General features: G+C 43.5%; 3 protein-coding genes across 7 annotated transcripts; 2 read left to right on the forward strand and 1 right to left on the reverse strand.

Moving 5' to 3' along the window:
* The first annotated feature begins 1,889 nt into the window (after positions 1 to 1,889).
* On the forward strand, positions 1,890 to 2,261 carry LOC136460741 (secreted RxLR effector protein 161-like). Its single transcript, XM_066460324.1, has one exon. The coding sequence runs from the start codon at positions 1,890 to 1,892 to the stop codon at positions 2,259 to 2,261; it is 372 nt and encodes a 123-aa protein (XP_066316421.1).
* Positions 2,262 to 6,824: 4,563 nt separating this feature from the next.
* On the forward strand, positions 6,825 to 7,529 carry LOC136460742 (transcription repressor OFP14-like). The gene has a single exon (XM_066460325.1). The coding sequence runs from the start codon at positions 6,825 to 6,827 to the stop codon at positions 7,527 to 7,529; it is 705 nt and encodes a 234-aa protein (XP_066316422.1).
* A 234-nt stretch (positions 7,530 to 7,763) lies between these two features.
* On the reverse strand, positions 7,764 to 22,494 carry LOC136456202 (regulator of telomere elongation helicase 1 homolog). 5 transcript variants are annotated; one of them, XR_010759381.1, is made up of 25 exons: positions 22,280 to 22,490; positions 21,853 to 22,142; positions 21,529 to 21,668; positions 21,062 to 21,143; positions 20,806 to 20,956; positions 20,513 to 20,675; positions 20,178 to 20,354; positions 16,082 to 16,206; positions 15,801 to 15,852; positions 15,516 to 15,657; positions 15,239 to 15,397; positions 14,958 to 15,112; positions 14,790 to 14,881; positions 14,602 to 14,709; positions 14,457 to 14,522; positions 13,090 to 13,176; positions 12,650 to 12,709; positions 12,455 to 12,570; positions 11,758 to 11,815; positions 11,599 to 11,698; positions 10,180 to 10,235; positions 9,608 to 10,096; positions 9,339 to 9,484; positions 9,011 to 9,222; positions 7,764 to 8,190 (listed from the first exon to the last, which is right to left on the reverse strand). XR_010759381.1 is itself a non-coding variant. In XM_066455984.1 (25 exons), the coding sequence occupies exons 1-24, from the start codon at positions 22,379 to 22,381 to the stop codon at positions 9,144 to 9,146; spliced, it is 3,195 nt and encodes a 1,064-aa protein (XP_066312081.1). In that variant the 5' UTR covers positions 22,382 to 22,490; the 3' UTR covers positions 7,764 to 8,157; positions 9,120 to 9,143. The 5 variants fall into 5 exon arrangements, 4 of the variants coding, with proteins under 4 accessions (XP_066312081.1, XP_066312080.1, XP_066312084.1 ...); XM_066455984.1 differs by having other exon boundaries at positions 7,764 to 8,157; positions 9,120 to 9,222; XM_066455983.1 differs by having other exon boundaries at positions 9,120 to 9,222.
* Positions 22,495 to 23,123: the final 629 nt, after the last annotated feature.

The following is a 23,123-nucleotide window of genomic DNA, read 5'->3' on the forward strand; positions in this document are numbered from 1 at the left end:
CACCACACCACGCCGTACTCGCCACAACAGAATGGTGTGGTGGAGAGGCAGAACCAGACAGTGGTTGGTGTGGCCCGATCCATGATGAAGGCCAAAGGCATGCCGGCAAGGTTCTGGGGTGAGGCGGTGACCACGGCGGTGTTCATCCTCAACCACTCTCCGACCAAGGCCCTAACGGGCAAGACGCCATTTGAAGCTTGGTATGGCTACAAGCCGAGCGTGTCCTTCCTCTAGACATTCGGCTGCCTCGGCCACATCAGGAAGACGAAGCCGATACTCACCAAGCTAGAGGACAGAAGCACACTAATGGTGTTCCTAGGCTACGCGAAGGGTACCAAAGCATACTGGCTCTATGACTCACGCGGAGACAAGGTACTTGTCTCGCGTGACGTCGTGTTTGACGAGAAGGCGGCTTGGGACTAGAGCAGTCCGAGCATGGGGGAAGCTGGCGGCTTCACCAGCACCTTCATCGTCGAGCACCTGGTCATCCACGGTCATGGAGACACTGGGGAAGAGGTGTCGAGCACTCTGGGAGGAGTGACGAGCACTCCAGTGGTAGAGCTAAGCACTCCTAGGGCAGTACCAAGCACTTTGGAAGGGATGGCGAGCACTCTGGGAGAAGTGCCGAGCACTCCTAGAGGCATACCGAGCACACCAGGAGTGATGTAGGGAGGTTCTACAGTGGTGGCGACCACTCTAGGATGGGTGCCGAGCACCCCCGTAGCGGAGCCAAGAGGTCTTGCAGTGGTGCCAACCACTCCAAGACTGAGCCTGAGCACTCCTACAGTGGTGCCGAGCACTGCAGGAGTAATAACGAGTTGTCCAGAAGTAGTGCCGAGCACTACAACCAGGGTGCCGAGCACTTTAGGTGCTGTGCCGAGCACTCCGGCAGAACAAGGAACTCCATCAACATTGATTGAGTTCGTCTCACCTCCAACTAACATCACTGAGTTCGTGGATGCCTTCCACGAAGGTGAGGAGGTGCGGTTCCACAGGCTGGATGACGTCATCGGCGGCATAGGGCCCTCAAGCATGGCTGGTCGGCTACTCAATGATCAAGAGCTGTTGCTCATCAGTGCAGAGGAACCACCCACGTTCACGTTGCCCGAGCGTGACGGAAACTGGCGATGGGTGATGCTGGAGGAAATGAAGGCGATAGAGGAAAACGAGACATGGCAGCTTGTTGATCCATCTCTAGGATGTCGTCCGATCAGTCTGAAGTGGGTGTATAAGGTCAAACGGGACTAGCTCAGCGCCATTGTAAAACACAAGGCGCGCCTCATCGCCCGAGGATTTGTTCAGTGCGAGGGCATCGACTTCGAGGAAGTTTTTGTGCCAGCAGCGCGTATGGAGTTGGTCCATTTGCTACTAGCTTTAGCAGCAATAAAGGACTGGCGCGTCCATCACTTGGACGTTAAATCGGCCTTCCTCAATGGTGAACTGGTGGAGATGGTCTTCGTTAGGCAACCTCCAAGTTTTGCCGTCAAGGGAGAGGAGCACAAGGTGCTCTGACTGCGCAAGGCGCTCTACGGGCTACACCAGGCCCCACGAGCATGGAACGCCAAGCTTGACGCCACGCTGGGCAAGCTTGGGTTTCAGCGGTGCACAACCGAGCACGCGCTCTACACACAGCGACAGGGGAAGAAGGAGCTCATGTCGGCGTGTATGTGGATGATTTGATCATCACTCACGCGCGCACGGAGGACATCAACGGCTTCAAGCGTGAGATGGCGGCTTGTTGTTGAATGAGCGATCTCGGCGCACTCTCCTACTACCTCGGCATCGAGGTAAGACAGGGGAAGGATGAACTCACGCTCGGTCAGAGTACGTATGCCTCCAAGCTATTGGAGCGGAGCGGCATGGCTAAGTGCAAGCCATGCGTGACTCCGATGGAGGAGCGGCTAAAGCTGACAAAGGCCAGCACCACGGCGAAGGTAGATGCAACACTCTATCAGAGCATCGTTGGCGGTCTGCGCTACCTAGTCCCCACAAGGCCGAATATTGCGTTCACCGTGGGCTATGCTAGTCGCTTCATGGAGGATCCCAGAGAGAATCACTGGGCTGCGGTGAAGCGGCTACTACGCTACGTCAAGGGGACGATGGATCAAGAGATCATCTTTCCCAAAACCGGTGGGAGTAGGCTGCGGCTCACTATGTTTAGCGACACAGACATGGCAGGGGACATCGATGGACGATGGAGCATCTCTGGCGTGCTCGTCTTCCTCGGGTCGGCCCCAATTTCATGGCTGTCGCTAAAATAGAAGGTGGTGGCGTTATCTACGTGCGAGGCAGAGTACGTAGTGGCGGCCACAAAGGCGTGCCAAGTTGTGTGGCTACGCCGGTTGCTGGGCGAGTTGACCGGTGCGGAAGCTCACCCACCAGCACTGATGGTGGACAACCAGCCAGCCATCGCCCTCGCCGGTTCTGTACAACCAGAGCAAATACATCGACGTGAAGTTCAACTTTCTCAGGGACTGTGTCGATGGAGGGTAGATCGTCATCGAGTTCGTCGAAACTGGTCGGCAACTCGCGGACGTCTTCACCAAGCCTCTCGGACGTCTTTGACTCACAGAGCTGAAGGAGAAGATCGACATGGAGGGGTACAAGGGATAGCAGTAGGTTTAGGGGAAGAATTATTAGAATGAACTACTGCTTCCTTGTGTGAACACACAGCAAGGGAAGGCGGCGCCGAAAAAGCCCCCTGCTATGATATGTAGCCACTGGAGAGGCAGGCGTCGAACGGCTCACCTGTCGCACTGTAGCCACATGCAGGGACAGGCGTAGAAGTCAGTCCTACAGTGTTATCTAGTTACTGTTGCAACATATGTGCTGTAATAGGACTAGATGGATAGAGTTGTATAAATAGACTGTCACGATAACTCAGTAAAGTGAGTTCAGATTTGTCATCTCTAATACAGGGCTTCAGCCAACGCTGGTGTCTTGTACTGTGTGTAGGCTCTGTTCTCCCTCTTCTTCAATCTCTAGCCATAGTGTGTGGGGACGAACAACGCTTGTTCGTGGTCGGCTTAGCTAGTGGGTGCTCGACAACACTAGCGGATGCTCGGCAAAACTAGCGGGTAGTTCACTCACCTAAGCCGGTGATCCTGTGGGCTAACAGTACATCCTGGTATCCTACAACTTTGAGGGCCCAAGACAATAAGGAACCATTGATGACAACACACGATTACCGCTTGTGAATGTGGGATTTTATTACGGGAAGAAGCATTTTAAAAATATTTACGGTATATATTTGGATACCGTATGCAGATATATACTAGGGAATAGGATGGTTTATGCCCTGTTTCCATACCCTCCGATTATAATAATCAAATTATATAGTTAAATTTTGATGCAAACAAGATTGATTATATAATAAATTATTATAATAAAAACTCTTGGTTACCATAATCTCGTAATCCAGGTGAGACCAAATTATAGAGAGGATTTATAGTGTTGGAAGTCCAACTTGCCCCTAATTGATTGTCCAACTTACTAAACTACAAAGGGTAAGTTAGAAATTTCTCACTTTAACCAACCATAATAAATCACCATAATTTATTGCCCAAACACTCTGATTATTAGAATTTATAGTCCTGATTATAGTAATCCTATGCATAATCCATAATATAATAGTCGGGTTGTGATCCAAACAAACCCTTAGTTGCATGAGCCTTATCATGTGTTACAATACAACATATTTTTACTGGAAGGAAGCTGAGCTGGTTGAGGTCGTGGATGTATATGTCCAAACCATCTAGATTCAAGTTTTTGTCCAGACCAACTTTGGTGCCTATTTTCTTCTTAATAAAATACAACTTGGCTCCTCCTAATTTCATCTATTTTTTTAATATTTGTACTCGAACAAAGGATCGTTTTGCTTCTATGCTCTTGCAAAGGTAAGATGTATTAATGAGAGAAAACGTTTGACATGCACTGATGTAACACCCTAAGGCTTCAATTGTTTTCTAGAATTAATTAGAGAGTAGATAAAATTTAGTGGAATGAGAATATTATTCTGTAAATTTAATTCAACTGGACCTATGTTATTGTGAGCAGCCTGCCTACTATTGAACCTATCCCTGAGTCTGAAGGTGGAGCAGATCCTGATGTGTTGGCCTAGCGTCAAGGTAAATGAGCCAAACATCCCAACAGGCAACAGGAGCTACTTTATTTTTTCTATATCTATTCTCTTCTTTTTTGCAAATAAAATGCCGGCATAAGATTTAATCCTATGCTTCCGTTTGATATGGCGGTTTTAGTAAGACGTTGTATCAAATGGCGGTAAGCACAAAGCCGCCGATCCGAGAATTGTTGTAGCACACGTAGCAATGAGTTGTCCTCCGTGTGTGCTGTGGTCTGTGGAGGAGGCTTGCGGCCAGCGGTGGCTTTTACATGCCGCTGGACGGGGTGAAATTGCGGTGCATATTTCTTTTTTTAAAAAAGAAGATAGTAGTTTGTAATCACTATACTCGGCGGCACTAAGAAAAATACAGCTTAAATTGGTGTTTTTTATAACATTGTATCAAGGTGGTTAGTGTATAGAACAAAATAAAAAAAATAGTTGTATTAAGGTACGGTTAGGCTAGAACATCAAGTTAGCATTAGCTATTATGCTGGCACAGTGACATGCCAGGTAGGAGATTCTTGGTGAGAAGTCTTCCGCACCATGATTAGGGCCTCAGCCCCTGCTTCTCCACTAGGACTGGGGCTGGCTTGGCGGCGGCCCCAGCACGATCTCTAGCGGAGCCAAGGGCCGCCCTTTGCTAGACCTAGAGCTATGCCCAACGATGGCCCTTGAATCGGAGTCTTTGAAGATAGGTTCATTAGGCTTTTCATCTTTGACATAGTCAAGGACGATGAAGAAGAAACCCCTATGTACAGTGGCTCTGGCCACGACCACCTTCGGCCCTGCATGCCCTTGACAAAGCCGAGAGCACCATCTTTGCTAGCGTCGACATTGAAAGTGCATCTAGCCCCCTAGATGTTTTGGTGGTTGAATAGAAAAACAATTAAAGGGTCAATTAGTTTGATGAGCTTTGAATAGGGTTCTTTGCAATAATCATTATCAAACTCTTGTCAAATCTCAAATGAAGAAGGCATCGTGATCAAATGTCATTGATCAGAGCACCTTCGGCCCCTGCATGCCCTTTGCCTATCAATTATTAATCTCTTCTCATTTACGCTTCACTTGCTTGCGTAAATGAGAAGAGATTAATAATTGATAGGCATTGATCAGAGCAAAGATCAAATGTTAAAGGAGACAAGAGCTAGTTGATCCTGCAAAACTAACAAAAAAAACTTGATACTACAAGCTCTCTTGCTCTTCTCCTAGGAAGATGTGATGGCATGGATGCCAAAGGAATAGGAAAAATCAATATATTCATATCCCATGTAAGAGGAAGAGGGCATCTTTATCGCCAAAGCTTGCCCACTAAAGGATGGAAGGGACTAGCTCCTTAGATCTCGAACCAATACTATGAGTAGTGATCGAATGTGGGGATCACACAAACATCCTCCGCCATGTTGTCCTCGTCGAGCAGCATGATCAAAGGCATCATGAGAGAATGAGATGTAGCTAGATCAAGGGGGATACTTGGGTATTTGGATGTAGAGAGGGTGGTCTAGGGCATAGATGGAGAGGGACAAGGGAGTAGGGTGGTAGAGAACACTAGAGGAATGGTGGACGCTAGGACCATATGGTCCCCAGCATGGGGAGGGGTGAGTTGGAGCCCCTTCATGTGCACACATAGTGTGAATAGTTCATCTGCATCCATGTTCCGTTAGTTCTAGTTTTCTAGGAGTAATTTCGTTTCAAAAATTTTCTAGGAGTACTAGTGTATGGGTGAAGTTTTGATTGTTCTAGGAGGTTGTACTTGGTCGTCTTAGATGATGATCCTCAAGTTCACAACATTATTATTAGATATGGTTTTGCTCTACACAACTTTACAGAATGTATGCACGGAACTAAAGTGAAACCTGAGAGCATTAATATTGAAGGATAAGAGCAATACTGCTTTTACTATATATCTAGACATAGTGTACATCTAAATACATAACAAAAGGTATGTATCTAGAAAAGTCAAATCTACTTGTAGTTTGGAATGGAGAGAATAGCAAAGAACAGGGGCTTACCAACTACAACAACCGGAAGTGTTGCTCTTTGGTTTCCAAACTCCAAAGAGTGGTTTATCTCTATGTCCAGGGTAAAACAGTAGCTTCTCTCCTCTTTTTATGAAAAGGTTGTGCATCGAGTGAAGAGTATATGTGTACTGATAAATGGTATATGTTCACAAACACGTTACACTTCTTTGACAAAGTTTCTTGCGGCATTAGGACAGTCTAACCAAAAACTATGAGTTGGTTTACATACTTGTCAAGTTATATATTTAGACATTAAAAAATCATGTTCTCAAAAATCATGCTAGTTTCTAGGTTGAGTGCTCCTATGAACCTTTAATTATAGATGAACACCTCCTGCACCTTTATAGGCCTCGTTCGGTTACCTCCTCGAATAATTTCTTCACTAATTTATACTAGCCAGGAAAGAATCCAGGCACGGAACGGCCCAATCTGAAACAACCGAACGGGGCCTTAATCCACCATGAATCCCCTCGTAACTCCTACTAGCACAATAAAAAAAGGGAAGGGTGTTACCGTTTAATCCACCATGAATCCCCTCGAAACTCCTACTAGCACAATAAAAAAGGAAGGGCATTACCGTTCGCGACTCTTGTTTAGTTCAGTTTCCATCTCTCATTGTACGTTTTACTAACACGCTAGGCTCTGCTTTTGAGGGAGGGAGAGACAGTCAGTGAGGTGTGGAAATGGAAGACAACAGGAAAAGAACCAGGCTGCGCAAATCCTTGCAACTCCTCTCCAGGACGCTCAAGAAGATCCCTCCAATCCGCATCCCCAGCTCAGCCATTCCAGCTAACATCACCAGCGCGCGCCTCCTCTCCACCTGCAGGTTCCCAAGAACCCCGTCGCTGGATTTGGACGCCGATCACGCTGCCGCCGCCAGTGCGGACAACAACAGCAAGGACCAAGCGGCGACGCTTTCCGACGTCGACCGCTTCCTCTTCGACAACTTCCGGTCCCTCTACATACATGACAACAACGATCCATCATTATCGGTAGGCACATCGACATCAGTCGTCAATGGGACACCACCAACATCGGAGACGTCATCTTCCTCAGAATCGGCCTCAAAAGACATCAAGGAAGCTAGGCCAGGTGAGGGTGGTGGCGACAGCGCGACCATAGTGGTCTTCACCATGGATCCTTACAGAGACTTCCGGAGATCCATGCAGAACATGATAAAGTTGCACCATGGCTGCGTATGTCAGCCATTGGATTGGGACTTCCTGGAGGAGCTGCTCTTTTTCTACCTGCAGCTGAATGACAAGGCTATGCACAAGCACATTCTCAAAGCCTTTGCTGACCTGACTGCCGGAACTCACATGGCCAGTTCAACCCCTGGAAATGCCCAGTGGGCTGACAAGAGCCTTAGAAGTCGGAAAAATCACTAGGATGAACAACTGTTACTTCATAAATTGACAGCTCAAAGCAAAGAAAGATTTGCGGTACCAGGCTATGTAACCTGATCACCTGACAAACTTAGCAGCATGCAAATAGAGCTGCACATAAAAGCTTAAACACATCATTTATGCTGAAACCGACATGTTGTGGGTTGGCAGTTCGGAATATTTATTTAAATTAACCCGAACCAAATATCCAGAGCTTAGAGCTTAGGATAGGCTCCATTTTTCCATAGTACAACTAAAAGTTACTCCCTCCATTCCAAATTGTAAATCATTCTTGGTTCTCTAGGTACATAGCTTTTACCATATCTAGATGCATAGCAAAAGTTACCTAGAAAAGTCAAAACGGACTTATAATTTTGAAAAGGATAGAGTACTATTTTCATTCTATTAGTTTATTGACACTACCCACAACTAAGAGACTGATTGTGGTAAACTATAGGTTAGTACACCAAACTATCAGGTTAATCAGTCACATAGACAACTACGGTGTCCCAAATTTTAAAACTCTACATTTATCTTTGATGTCTCCCATGGTTCTACTTAATGGCATCCATTCAGAGTGTTTTGTGCTTGGTCTTCAAGAGTACACAGATCCAAAACAACAAGCAGCATCCTGCATTTCACCATTCAAGTTTCAGAACTTCATCTGCAAGCGCAAAAGGCAACCAGACACTCAGGAAACCCTTGTCATACTATAGAAAATAATAATCAATAATCAATATAGAGGCGGATAAAATTTTATACTATGTATTGTTTGAGCAACATGGAGATAAAAAAAAAGAGGAACCTAGTTAGTTAACCCTCCTAACAATTTTACAGCATACCCCCAGAATACTTTAGTTCATGATCTAATTAATCATCATTAAGGGGGTGCTCATGATATTGTATTGTTCTGTCTAACAAGAAAGTATCTAAGTGTCATTTCTTGAGCGACATATCAAACGGTGTACTTCTATTACCTAGAAAGCATAATTCCAATTATAAAGAGAAGATAATACAGCCACAAATTAGTAACATCTAGACAAATAAAGCACTGCTTCTGGAAATTCATCATCTATATTCAGTAAGCTAAACCCAGCCATTCTGAAGTTTGATGATTTGATCATATGAAAAAAAAATCCATAGAAAGCCTGCAGTTATCAGCAATAAAAAACAGAGAAAAACAGGATGCCTTTTTGTCAAAGGAACTTGATAGACCTTTATTTTTCAGGAAAAACAGGGGAAAAGTTAAACTTCATGCTGGCATAAACATGAAGGGTTGCTAAACAGTGTGGAGCACTGGTCAGGCCCAATGGCAACTAGAGATTAACAGTGTAACTAGAAACAATATAGTTTACTATGTTTGAAATGATCAATGGATACTCTACTTATATGCTTAGCAAGCTTAAATGGAGTTTTGTCATGTCCATTTCTTTTCCTCAGATTCCAGAAGTGCCATATGACATTCCAAAAGTAAATGCATGCACCTCAAGAATCTGCTAATGTCCTGTTGACAAACAGTTACATGTTGATAACAACCAGCACTGTAGTTATCACTCAATGAAAACATGACACAGAAACATAAAGTGAATATGCCTGCAAACATAGCAGAAGTGGTTGTCATGTACTACAAACACTATATCTTCGAACAAGCTGCTCATATAATGAAAGATGGTTCTTTGGAACAAAAACCCTGAACCTGTAAAGCAAACGAGAATGACAATTAAGCATAAACAAAGGTGTAATAACACAAGGGAACAAACAGCAAAGGAAAAGCCAAAAAATACACCAAATTGCCAACAAGAGTAATGTTACCCTTCAAGAAGTGGAAGTTTTCCTGGGGACGAAAAAAGCTTTGTTATTGCTTCAAGTGAGTCCTTGATATGCATAGTTTTCGATTTTAAGGCCTTCATATATTCAACAAACTCTTTGTACTCTGCGCTACTAAGCTTTTCATGAGCCTAGCAAACATTGAAGGAATACAATTATCTCATGCAAATGCTGAAAAGATTTACATATTAACAAATTGCACTGATTCTGCAAAGCACGAAATGGGATCAAACTACAGTGAAATAACAGCATACCAGCTTCAAGAACGCTAGCCCTGAGTTAGATTCCTGGCCTTCAGATTTTTCACAGGTTGCCTCATTCTTTCCGCATGCTGTTGTTGTAGTGCTTTTCTTTGGTTCAGGTGTAGATCCTTCATATTGGTATCTGGCCAAAGCTCTTGACCCTATATTTTGAGGCAATTTTGTAGAGACGTCATCTGAGCCAACAGCATCTTTGGATCTGTCAGTTGTTTTAGCTTTCTTAAGCCCTAAAGACTTGAAGGTATGTTCCTTCAGATGCCCTTGTATTGGCAAGTCATCAGTCATATCAGCAACCTTGGTATCCTGTGACAGTTGGTCTTCTGAGAAGTTGTGCTTCGTAGATGTAGATGTAAAGTTGTGCTTTGTAGTAAGGGTTGAACGATTAGCAGGAGTGATCTGAGCCAACTTCATGAAGTTACTTCTTCTCATGGTTGAATTTCCTGATAATGTGATTTGCGGGCATTCATCTTGTGCACTGGCAGCCTAGCAGAAGGAAGGCAGCATCTGTAAGCTCCAGAGGCATTAAACTTAAATCTTGATCAGCTATGTCAATGCAAAGGATGTACCAAATCTGATAACTTCTCTTTAGGCATGTGTCCGCTTGCTACTGGTGCTATACAATCTGCATGTAACAACATTATGCAATGAGTTGTAAATAAATAACAATTACTAAGAGAAATAAAAGAAGCAGCACACAAGTGTAGTAATTAAAATGCCAAAAGTTTGTATTGCATTCCCTCAACGAAATTAGACAAACATTCAGTAGAAGAGAGCTGGTATTATGCTGCTTGACCTTGACTATCCTATTCTATAAATAGAAATAAAACCAGGCTGTATAGCAACCCTTTCAGTGGTCATAAATATAAGAAACCGAAAGATGTATCAGTCATGAGTTAAATATGTACTAAGAGTAAATTACACTGGCGGTCCTCAAGGTTTGGGGACCTAGATATGCAATTTCATAGTTTGGGGACCTAGATGGGAATAGCCTAATAGTTTGAGGACCGCCAGTGTAATTTACTCTATGTACTAATGTGCTAGTATTCTTTCTTAGTTTCTTCTAATTTTAATAGTCACAGCTCGAATCATAATTTCAAAGCTACAAATGAGTTTGAATGTAGTTCAAAATATATTCAAATTTGCAAAATTCCTTTTCCATAATGAGCGCATCATGAAGAACTGCAAATGGCATTTTACAATTATAATAATACACGAGCAGATTTTCCACAGCTTGGTGGTGTAAGCCCATAGGGTCGTCAATTTGGTGGCGCAAGGCATCAACTATTCCCTTATCCCCAGGGGCTGATTTCAGATAGGTTCTTATAATCTTATGACACTCCTAAGCTGGCAATCTAAAACAGGAGGCAGACTCATCAGGTTCACTGGTCAATTTAAATGATTAAATCGGTGACCATATGGACTGCAAAACCGATAATAATGACCATAAATCAGCTCTCTATCCCCCGATATAGACATCCTTTGTCAATTTCTGTCTAATGCAATTTGCACCAGCCCTGTATTGCTAGAACTATAGTTGATTTTGCTGATTCAGTCCCATTCTGTTCAAGTTTGTACAATCAAACATTTATATTACACTTTCATTACTTGAATCCTAAACTACCTACAAACATCTAAATGGGTCCTTACGAACATATGACCAGTGAATTAATGACACTCCTGCTAATTTGGAGACATGGAACAATACCGTAGGTTTGACAGGGTAACTTGCTAGATAACCTTAATGATATATTTCTGAGGAAATTTTTACATCAACTAACATCAACATGTCAGCTAACAAAAAAGCTGTGAAAAAAACCATGTTCACAGCAGAACATGTATCATTAACAAGTACACTGGATTGTTCGAGAGAAACAAAGTACACCGGATTAAGTTTCAAATTTAAATAAATATGTGTGAACTTGCATATAAATAGATAGAAAAAACATATAAAAGAAGTTTATCACAGTATTCAAAACTAGACTTACTATTACAATCTGTTGGCTCTAGCGACAAAGGATCTGAAGAAGCTTTATCTCGAAAAAACCGGGTCAATCCTTGGACTACTTCCCCATACTTTGAGTAGCACTGCAGAAGGAATATAAGCACAGGAAAGAGCACTGTAGGAAGACAGTAAACAAAAGTACCTTTATATGAGGTCGGAGCCAATATGACATCTGAGATTGATAATTTGGCCACGCAAACCTATAACCAACATACAATGAGAAGTAGCTCTGTTAATAAATGCGACCAGTTCTGGAGAAGTTTGACCGAAACAAGCAACATGGCTCAAAATGCAAAACCATGTACAGCCTCATGATCCTTAAAATTGCATATATTAGTTTACTTTGACCTAAGCTCACAAAATGCAAAGACTATTTTGAGATTTGCAAAGCGCTGATCCCATTGTTTCAAAAAAAAACGCTGATCCTCCATTTCTGGTTTAACTCTAAGGATTACAATATGGACTTATGGAGCCCAAAATGGCAGTATACCGATTACAGCATACATGAATAACAGAATAAACGAATATAGTGAAGTGGTTTCGATATGATTTCTTCAGAGTGCTCTATGCATCTACTATCATATAAAAATATTCAAGACATTAATGATTGGACAAAACCAAGAAATCATGTGTGTAATTATAGAATATCCCCCCTTTAATAAGATTAAATAATGCCATTGAATTAGGTATAACTGTATGTATGATAGTGTCTTATACCATGGAAGATCAAGAAATAATTGACAGTCCAGCACAATAAAGAATATATTTCCACGGGAAATTCAGCACAAAAGCAACAATGCTTAGATTTGTTACTTAGGGGACAATGATTAGGTTTAGACCTTTCATCACAATAAATAATAGCTCCATAGTCATGGCGATGTCTGATAACACGTCCAACAGCCTGATTGACAGCTCTTGCTGCTTGTTGCACATACCATTCTTCTCCTGTCAATGTCTACAAAACAATCACAAAACCTTTTTGTAAAATTGATCAGCACAGGTTTGCTTAACAATTTACAATGAAATTGTTGAACCTTTGTGTTTTTATTAGATGGTGTCCCCTGCTTATCCAAATACTCACGCTTGAGCCGAACCTGGAATGAACACACAGGAAAATTGACGATTAACTAAAGGAAAAGACTAATTACTCTTGCCCAAAGTCCAAGAGCTAGTAGTTTGTGCAATATGGTAATTAAATCATGCAGGTCAAAAAGCAAGGAAGAAAAGAAAATCAATAGTCTTCAGAGAAACTAATGAATGATGGCAAAATACTTCCAGACTTAAAAAAGCTGCAGCAGAATTCAACTCATCCAAAGTGACAATTAAAAATGTGTGTGAATATCCACGTATGAACCTGGCTCAACATAACAAGCCAGCAAAACTCAATATATTTGGTACAAAATTGTCAGTTCCAAAGCAACTTTAGTAATAAAGCTTTAAGAAGACACTACACATCATACAGATAGAAACAAACCTTGGCATCAGTTGGAGTAGCAAAGGGCATTCCTGTAACTATCACTGCCCTCCCAGCACGATCAGCAAAATCAAGACCCTCACTAACCTGCACAAGTACAAAAATGAATAAATGAGGGAGCAAAGCTCAAAGATTAGTGAAAAAGCAACATTTTGGAAATGGTACTGCCAACTTATTAGTACATGTCCTTCTAATGACCAATTGGTTTTTTCACTTAATTTTTAACCATAGAGACGCCCTCATGCTTCATAATTTGGCACTAGAACCATCGACTTTATAGACTTCCTGTTCCGTAAGTACCCTGCTTGGCCCCTGGCATCAATCTTTTCTTGCGCAGCCAATGGTTACTTCTATAGCGCAATGAAATGTATGTTTACAGCAGAAACAAGCCATTCATGTTCATGATCTTGTATGCCTGCTTTTCGCAGAGCATTCATGAAACTGCTTTATAAACGTACAATGTTTATATTAACATTACAGCACTCATACAGCTACTACGGCCCTGTTTGGAGGTGCTTTTTTATGAGCTTATATTTGATAAGTCAGCTTTTAAGATGAACTAGCTTTTGTAAAAGGAGAATCTTCCGATTTCGAATTCACTTGCTTCTTCCCATCTCCACCCCTTCCGATGTCCCTACCGCCAATCTTGCATCCATGAATCCTGTGAATACTCACCCTCTCCCTGAAGTCCAAGTCCAAGGCCTACTCCACCAGGGCTATCTTCCAGGTGAGCTTCGTGGGGAAACCGGTGCTCCTGCGCCGCCCCACACATCGCCGATTGGTTGGTGCTGCACCACAGTCCGAGGTCGTCGAGCTGCCGAGACCAATGTACCCCGTTCAAGCTCGTCTCACAGCCAGAAACCGACACGCATGATCCGAGCTCATCACATGTCTGTCCGAGAATAGTTGTGCTGCCGAGACCGGCGAGGAGCAGCGCCATCGCATCTGACATATCAGGGCTTGCACAAGGGCAGGAGCTGCGTCGAAGAGTGAGCTAGGCAAAGGAGGGGCGTGCACGTACGGGCGGTGGGAGAAGAAGCCAGGAAAAGCACCTCAGCCCTGGCTTCTCGCTTCTCAGCCCGTTCATACAAGCGATTGGGAAAGAAGCAAGCTGAGCATTTGGCAGCTGCATCAGCTTTTTTCTGATGGGAAGCTGGGAGAAAAGCCATTCCAAACAGGGCCCATATGCCATTAAGCATGTTTTATCTTTCAGCACAAAAAAAGAGTAAACATAATTGTTAATAAGTTGATTAGCAAGTTACAGACCTGGCAAAAGAAGCATTTAACTCAAGATCATTGAGAATGGAAAACTAAAATAAAAAAAAGTGATAATAAGATAGCAAAGGTTACAAAGAACAGGAACAAACCTTGCCACGACACACTGCAAAAAATATTGCCCCAGAAGAAGAATCATGTAATTTGGCTCTATAATTCTGCAAATCAAATGGTTCATAATTATATGAGCATATGAAGTGTTATCATTCAAGCAACATCTAATAAAATATTTCAAACCTCAATTGCACTTTGAAAGCTTGATGACTGCCTAGGCTCTATAACTGGCTGCTTGTGCTTACAGATCCGCTGCCAAATTGTGTTCTCAGACGCTGAATTTGAATGGTTCTGTAAGAGATTAAGTTATGATTTTCTAAGTATATAAGCACCTCAAGTGATAAGAACTACTAGTCAGAAACAACGAATACCCTATTTTTCCAGAATTCAACACACATGTCCATCATAGAATATGAAGGAAAGAAAACAAGGAGTCCATCTGGCACAATGCGTGCGAAGTTTACTGTAAAATGAGCACATATGTCAGCAGAAATGTATCAGAACAAAAGCAGTTGCATATATTGTTACTATTGACCTACCTATTGCAGTGCCCAGTTCTTGTTTATATTGTATAGTATTACGCATGCGATAAGAAGAATTAAGAGCATGTCCAGAAGGGCCGACAGGCACAACTCCAACCCAGATTTGGTCTGAGGAAATGACATGCGGATTTTCCAGTCTAACTGGGAATTCACTGGATTCATGGGGAAAAAACATTATCTTGACAATCAACATCAAACAGAGAAGCCAATATCAATAAGCAACCAATAAAGCTACAATTCAATGACTAAGTAAACGGAATCAACGTAGATTTACTTACAGGTTTAGTTCCATGGCTAGTGAATCCAAGGGAGACAAGGTGCCTGAGGTTAATATAATGGAGCGCACACCCAACTTGAGAAATTCTTCCATCGCCAGCCCCGGGTTGAAACACCACCAACTAAGGGTCCTTGAAGACTTACCTGAGAATGCAAGAAAACTGTAGATAATTAATAAAGATATAGTTATTCAGTAGCTGGGAATGAACTAAGTGAAGCGTGGATTCGAATAATATAAATCTTTTATGTTTCAATTATTTTTATTTGACGGCACCATACCTGAAGGGAGTTGGTGTAACTATTCTAAGCATGTAGGTAGAATGAACTGTACCAAGTGTCGCGTACCCAGTGCAGAGAGCTCCCGCTCTGTGCGGGGTCTGGGGAAGGGTGGAACTGTACCAAGTGTCACATGTGTTTTTTCCTTTAAATAATAACAATATCTGAAAGTAATCAGTGGAGTAATACTATCCATGCAGTTTATAGTACTCATGACTGTATCAGGGATTACAGACTTTCTCCTTCATATAAAGAACATATATAGTCAGGGATCAACTTTGAACTTACCCATAACTTTCAATGCATCTCCAGATGTTTGTTGAGATTCGTTCACATGAAACTGAAAACATCGAGTGTGGTTGTAAGAGTACAGTACAGTATGCAAGCTTATGCTGCAAATATGTAAAGAGGGTTGGATGGCAGTAATAAGAGGGAAGTCAGAATTATGAGGCATGGAAATAGCTATAATGGATAAACACCCAATGAAAGCGAACAAGGAAATGCAATTAGAGAGATACTTGAACACCCAATGAAAATGAACTGAGAAATGTAAATGATGAGAAACTTACTCGATAATATTTTGCATGGTTTTGACCACCACCCCTAAAAATTATGTCTAACATGTCCCTAATTGACTCCAATCTAGATACTGTGGCCTTTGCCTGGACCCCTGGCCCAGTTTCAGCAGAATTTCCTAAATATGCAGGAACAGAATAAAAGTTAAAACAGAATAGTATGGCTGCATTTCAACAGTTTGGAGCAGAAAATTCAGGAACATGGAAGCACTTGACACGGCATATACCAATCTTCTGTCTAAGAAGGATGGGGCAGGTCATGTCAAGGACTTTAAGCCTATAAGCCTTGTTCATAGTTTTGCTAAAGTGGTCACCAAAGTCCTTGCTAATCGTTTGGCAACTTGGCTTGATCTTATGGTGTCTAAGAATCAAAGTGCCTTCATTAAGAAAGGCTTCCTTCAGGATAACTTCATACTTGTCCAACAAATGGCAAAGTTTCTTCATCAACAAAAACAGCCCCACCTTCTCCTCAAGTTAGACATCACAAAGGCGTTCGATTCAGTGTCTTGGCCCTTCCTCCTTGAAGTGTTGAGAAAGCTCAGTTTGGGGGTTATTTGGTGTGATATTATCAGTGGCCTTTTAGCATCATCTTCAACATAGGTGCTACTGAATGGGATCCCTGTTGAGGTTATCTTACACCTGTGAGGATTGCGGCAAGGTGATCCATTATCACCTATGCTACTTATTCTTTTGATGGACATCCATGGGCATATGGTGACTTTGGTCTTTGGCTTCCAGTGAGGGGAGCCTACAACCCCTTGCTACACGTGTCTTACCTCATAGGATTTCATAGTTGTTTTAACCAAACAGCTTACAGTTTTCCCACAGCACATAGCTCACAGCATATCTTTCACAGCTGACAGCAGCTTTTGCACAGCTCACAAAATCGAGCCTAATAGACCATGGTTGGCATTTCCTATCCAAGTTCATAACTCAGTCAGGAACTTCTTTTCCATAGCAATATTTGCAGAAGTTGGAGATGGCGCTACTACACTTTTTTGGACAGATAGATGGATCCATGGGCAGCAAGTTGCTAATCTTGCTCTGCAAGTTTTTGCACTTTTGAGAAGAAGCGCAAAGCCTCTAGTGCCTTTGTAAGCTCCACCACCACCACCACCCCCAAAGTTATTTTTTCTGTATCCACCCCTGGGAAAGCAAGAGGACTGTGAGGGAGGCCCTCACCAGTCATGGCTGGACTTCTGATATCCAGGGAGCTAATAGGTGTTATTGCTGAATTTCTGAAATTGTGGGATATTCTTGCGGAGGTTGTCTTGCAGCCCGGTGTGGAGGATTTCCCATGTATGCCGCCTTTCAGCCTTTGAACAGTACTCAGCTAAATCAGCTTACATGGGCTTCTTCCTTGTCTCTATCAATTTCAGTTCATGGGAACAGATTTGGAAAGCATGGGCACCCGGGAATTGTCACTTCTTCATGTGGTTGCTTGCCATAATAGATGCTGGACCGCGGATCGGTTGGCACGCCATGGTCCCCCGCATCCTGCCTGCTACCCCCTTTGTGACCAGGAGGAGACAATTAATCACCTGCTCATCACTTGCACCTTTGCTCGACAATTCTGGTTTCATCTTTTGCACAAAGTTGGGCCGAACAATCTTTCTCCACAACAAGATGAAATCTCCTTTGACGACTGGTGGCTAATGTGGAGTTGGGAGTGGCTCACGTGGCTAGGAAAGGGCTGAATTCGATAATAATTCTTGGACATGGATGATTTTGAATAATCACAATCGATGTATGATGGCAGGAGTGTGGACAACATAGAGAAGTACAAGGTGGCAAAGAAGACTGCAAAGCGAACTGTAAGTGTGGCAAAGGGTAGAGCGTACGAGGATCTTTACCAACATTTGAGTACGAAGGAAGGAGAGAAGGACATTTATAGGATGGCTAGGGTTCGTGAGAGAAAGACACGGGACTTCAACCAAGTTAAGTGCATTAAGGATGAAAGGGAGCATCTCTTGGTAAAGGAGGATGAGATCCGACATCGATGGCAAGAGTATTTTGACAAATTGTTTAATGGTGAGAATATGGACACAACCTTTCAGTTGGATGACTCTTTTGATGACACCAATAGGCGCTTTGTGCGGAGAATCCAAAAATCTGAGGTCAGAGAGGCGTTGAAAAGGATGAAAGGAGGTAAGGCGATGGGACCGGATGGTATCCCAATCGAGGTGTGGAGATGCCTCAAGGACATAGCTGTAGTATGGTTAACCAAGCTGTTCAACCATATTTTTCGATCGAACAAGATGCCTGATGAGTGGAAGAGAAGTATATTGGTACCGATCTACAAGAATAAAGGGGATATTCAAAGTTGTACAAATTACCAGGGAATTAAGTTGATGAGCCATACTATGAAGCTATGGGAGAGAGTTATCGAGCATCGCTTAAGAGCAATAACGCGGGTCTCTATGAACCAATTTGGTTTCATGCCCGGAAGGTCAACCATGGAAGCCATTTTCTTAATAAGACAAGTTATGGAGCGGTATAGGGAGAAGAAGAAGGACCTACATATGGTTTTTATTGACTTGGAGAAGGCTTATGATAAAATACCAAGGAATGTTATGTGGTGGGCTTTGGACAAACATAAAGTCCCAACGAAGTACGTCGGGCTCATTAAGGACATGTACAGCAATGTTGTGACTAGAGTTCGAACAAGCGATGGAGACACGGATGACTTCCCGATTAGGATAGGACTACATCAAGGGTCAGCTTTGAGCCCTTATTTGTTTGCTTTAGTGATGGATGAGGTCACAAGGGACATACAAGGGGACATCCCTTGGTATATGCTTTTCGCGGACGATGTAGTGCTAGTTGATGAAAGCCGGACAGAAGTGAATCAGAAACTGGAGTTATGGCGGGAGACTTTGGAGTCCAAAGGTTTTAGACTTAGTAGAACTAAAACTGAGTATATGAGATGTGACTTCGGCACTACTACTCGAGAGGAGGAAGATGTTAGTTTGGAAGGTCAAGTAGTGCCTAGGAAGGATACCTTTCGATATTTAGGATCAATGCTACAGAGGGACGGGGATATTGATGAAGATGTTAGCCATAGAATCAAAGCAGGGTGGATGAAGTGGCGGCAAGCGTCTGGTGTCCTATGTGACAAAAGGGTACCACAGAAGCTAAAAGGCAAGTTTTATAGGACGGCGATTAGACCTGCTATGTTGTATGGTGCAGAATGTTGGCCTACGAAAAGACGACATATTCAACAGTTAAGTGTCGCGGAAATGCGTATGTTGCGTTGGATTTGCGGTCATACAAGAAGGGATCGAGTTCGGAACGATGATATACGTGAGAGATTAGGGGTAGCACCAATTGAAGAAAAGCTTGTCCAACACCGGTTGAGATGGTTTGGACATGTGCAACGGAGACCTCCAGATGCACCGGTGCGTAGTGGAATCCTAAGTCAGGATAGTAACGTGAAGAGAGGCAGAGGAAGACCGAAGTTGACTTGGGTAGAGGCAATAAAAGGAGACTTGAAAGGATGGAATATACCCAAAGACTTAGCCTTAGATAGGAGTGCTTGGAAGACAGCTATTCACGTGCCTGAACCTTGATTGCTTCTGTTGGGTTTCAACTCTAGCCTACCCCAACTTGTTTGGGACTTAAAGGCTTTGTTGTTGTTGTTGTGATGTATGATGGCATGTCTCCCAACTTGGATGGAGCCTTGTTGCTCGCTTTTGCAGGGATGTGGTACTGGAGTTTGGTGGGGGCTCGAGGCTTATCTTTCCTTCTTTCCCTGCAGCTGGCAGCCGGTAACCAATAGGTGTTCTCGTTTCTAGTTTGATCAAGGCCTTGTTTGTTGTACGAAAAGGGTGTGTATGTTTTCTTAAAAACAAAGGGTTTGTGGGTGTGTGTTTTTCCATCTTAATACAAAGATACGCAATTCTCCTGCGTGCTCAAGGAAGAAATAGAACAATAGTTACTGAACTACTTTGCACTAACCATCCAAATATTTAGTAAAAAGTTAATGTGTTCAACACAATAGAGCTGCAAAAGATGGACAACTTTGATCTTACTAATTATCAAGAATATTAGTGTATTGCAATGAAAAAATAATACTAGAAAAATCAGTTACCTTCCTCTAGTAGCAGAGAAGCACCATCAATTGTCTCAATCAGTTTTTTGGATGTGTCTGACGTAATGTTCAGTTCAGAGAGAAAATCATATATGTAACTCCCAGCTTTTGTGTACCCCAACTCCTTGGATGCAATTAACAGCTCACCAATTTTTTTCTCAAGTGCCATTAAGAGAGCTGGAAAGAATGTTCCGACATTACCACAAGGAGATCACTCTCAAAATCATCAAAGTTAAGTTGCAAGCTTTCCACATATGAACGAAAGAGGCATATAGAAGTATAGGACAATATGGATCTGAATGCAACTTTGAGAAGTTGAAAGAATTTTAGTTCACCTTTGAGGATTGCATAATTTTCAGGATCAAATTGTTTATCAGCAGATTTTTCAATGGACCTCTTTGCTGCACACAGTTTGATGCATTCATGAGCTTCCACTATGCAAGCTGTGAGGTTATTCGGAAATAAATCAAAAGAGGCTGCATCTGCACATATACTCTCCTGCATAAAAGAGTTATGGTAAATTTAAGTCTAAAAAAAAGTATAACTTCTTTCACATCTGGAATGCTCAACTTAAGGCTATATAGTATTGAGAGTTCAAGTACTAAACCAAGCAGAAGAAGCTCCTTACCAAGTTGTGTGCTTCGTCAAATATAAGTACTGCATTGTCCCATGGTATGCCATTTAAGGAACGACGGTTTCCCGGGTCAATAAGATAGTTGTAAGGAGCAAACAAGATATCAACAGACTTTGAAAGTTCCCGGGAGATGTAATATGGGCACCTGAAGTGATAAAGAAAAGGATGCCATTTGTGGGTCAAAAAATCTATAGTCATGCTCGTTATTTCTCTAAAAATGCAAATTAGGGAGAAAATTTTTGAAACTTACGGGCCCTTACGCCTCCCAATATTAATCAAATCTTCTATGTCAAAAGGCTCATTCCCAAGCTCAGGTTTGTTTTTCATGAACTCTGCAGGAAAATGTCATTCATGCTCAATATATGTGTTATTGATGATAGAAATTTATTTGGAATATAAAGAAAAACTAAGCTGCAAAAGGTGGACCAGGGAAGTAAGTTGGATAAAACAGAATTATTCAACCAGTATTGAACCAATATTGTTTTTTAAGGCATTAAGGAAGGCCCTCCACTTGAAGAGACATTTGCAAGAATAAAATAAATAAATAATAAATCGTGGCATTCAGAGAGACAAAGCCTTGTATCAACCAAAGCATCTCTCAGGTTAAGGCAAGAATTTGTGTATGCATTTTCCTTTTAGGTTGCTGTTTATTTTTGTCTGCAGAGCCAATTTTAAGGCTTATATCAAACAAACAAAAAAGAATTTTGTTGCAATTACCAGCAACACGGTTATTATGAGGGCACCGTCGTTTCTTGCAGAGGAAGTGGCAGGCATTGTTCTGTGCTCTTCCACGGAGTTTGCTCACTTCGTCGTGGATGCACATCTGCTCACGGGAACCTAGCACTGCCATCTTCGGCCTGTGAAACGCCATATGAACCATCAGAGGCTTTGGGATGAGTCAATCTACAACTTCAGTTACTGAAGACATATCCAGCCCTCGGCAGCATCACATTCATGAGAAGTTACTTAACAGCACACAGTTCAACACAATTTAGCTCTCAAATAAGAACAAGGTACTGAAGTACAAGTTCGGTTACTGACCTGTAGCTGGTGGCCTTAAGCTCCTTGATAACCTGCCGAAGCTGGCTGTGGGTCCGTGAGGCGTAGATGATGACTGGGTACCGCGACTGCTGCTGCTGAGACGTGGAATCCTCTGACTGTTGGCTAACGGACGGCTGGCTCCCGTAGGGCAACTGCTGAGTCCCGCCGCCGCCGCCGCCACGCCCGACCCGCAGGAACTCGCCGAAGGTGCGGCGCCACGCGAGCGACGCACACAGCAGGCACAGTGTCTTCCCCGTCCCCGTAGGACTCTCCAGCAGCGCGTTCTTCCCCTGTCCATCGATCCGACGAGGCAACGCAAACGCGAAGCAGTCAAAACCGAGCAAAACTTTGGGCGCGCAAACGGCGCAGGGAGGGTAGGGTTTAGCACGCGGGGTTGGAGGAGCGGGGAAGGGGGGACTCTCGTCACCTGTTGCAGGGACTCGATGACGCGGTCCATGTAGGTGATCTGGCAGTCGTAGGCGTCGAAGGGGAAGTCGACGCTGACGCCGCGGATGCTGTAGACCGGCATTTTGCCGGCGGAGGCGGAAGAGGCGGCGGTGGGAATGGGGATGGGGCAAAGCTTGCGGCGGAAGGAGACCGGCGGACCGCGAGACGGAGCGGGCGCGGCGAATATAAAGGAGGGGCTTCTTTTCTGATTTTTCCTGGGCGTGGCTTGTCGGCGTTGTTGCTGAACCACACTTGGGCCGTATCGCACGTACAGGCGTTGTGGTTGTCTGGGCCATGGTTGTGCTGGCCGATTTTTTTTTTTTTTTTGCCCTTTTTTTTAAGTTTTTCATAAATATGCCATGTAGGTATGCTTTTAAAATCTGGACCCTTATCTCGGCGCCATCATTGGTGGCGCCGAGCTTACACGTCTCGGCTCCAAAGAATTTGGCGCCTAGGTCGGGGAGCCACGTCGGCATCAAAGTAGAGCCGGGAGTAACATGGCAGCCAGCTCGGCGCCGTGAATCTTGGCGTCAAGCTTGGCGCCGTAGATCTTGACGTCGAGTTTAGCGCAATGGATCCTGGCGCCGAGCTGGTCTTACAGGTGGGTTATTTTCCTTTCTCTCTTCCTTCCTTTCCTTTTCCTCTCTTCCTTTCTTCTCTCTCGCCCGACGCCTCCCGCCGCACCTCTCGTGCGTCCTAGTTGGGGACCTCTCCATGCCGGCGAGGCGGAGATGGCTGGGGAGTCGCCGGCCTAGGCCATAGGCGGCGCGTGGAGGTCACAGCACCAGCGGCCAAGGTCGACGCGCGGAGGTCGCGGCCCCAAC

Source organism: Miscanthus floridulus, chromosome 6 (assembly GCF_019320115.1).
Source record: "Miscanthus floridulus cultivar M001 chromosome 6, ASM1932011v1, whole genome shotgun sequence".
Taxonomy (NCBI): Eukaryota; Viridiplantae; Streptophyta; class Magnoliopsida; order Poales; family Poaceae; genus Miscanthus; species Miscanthus floridulus.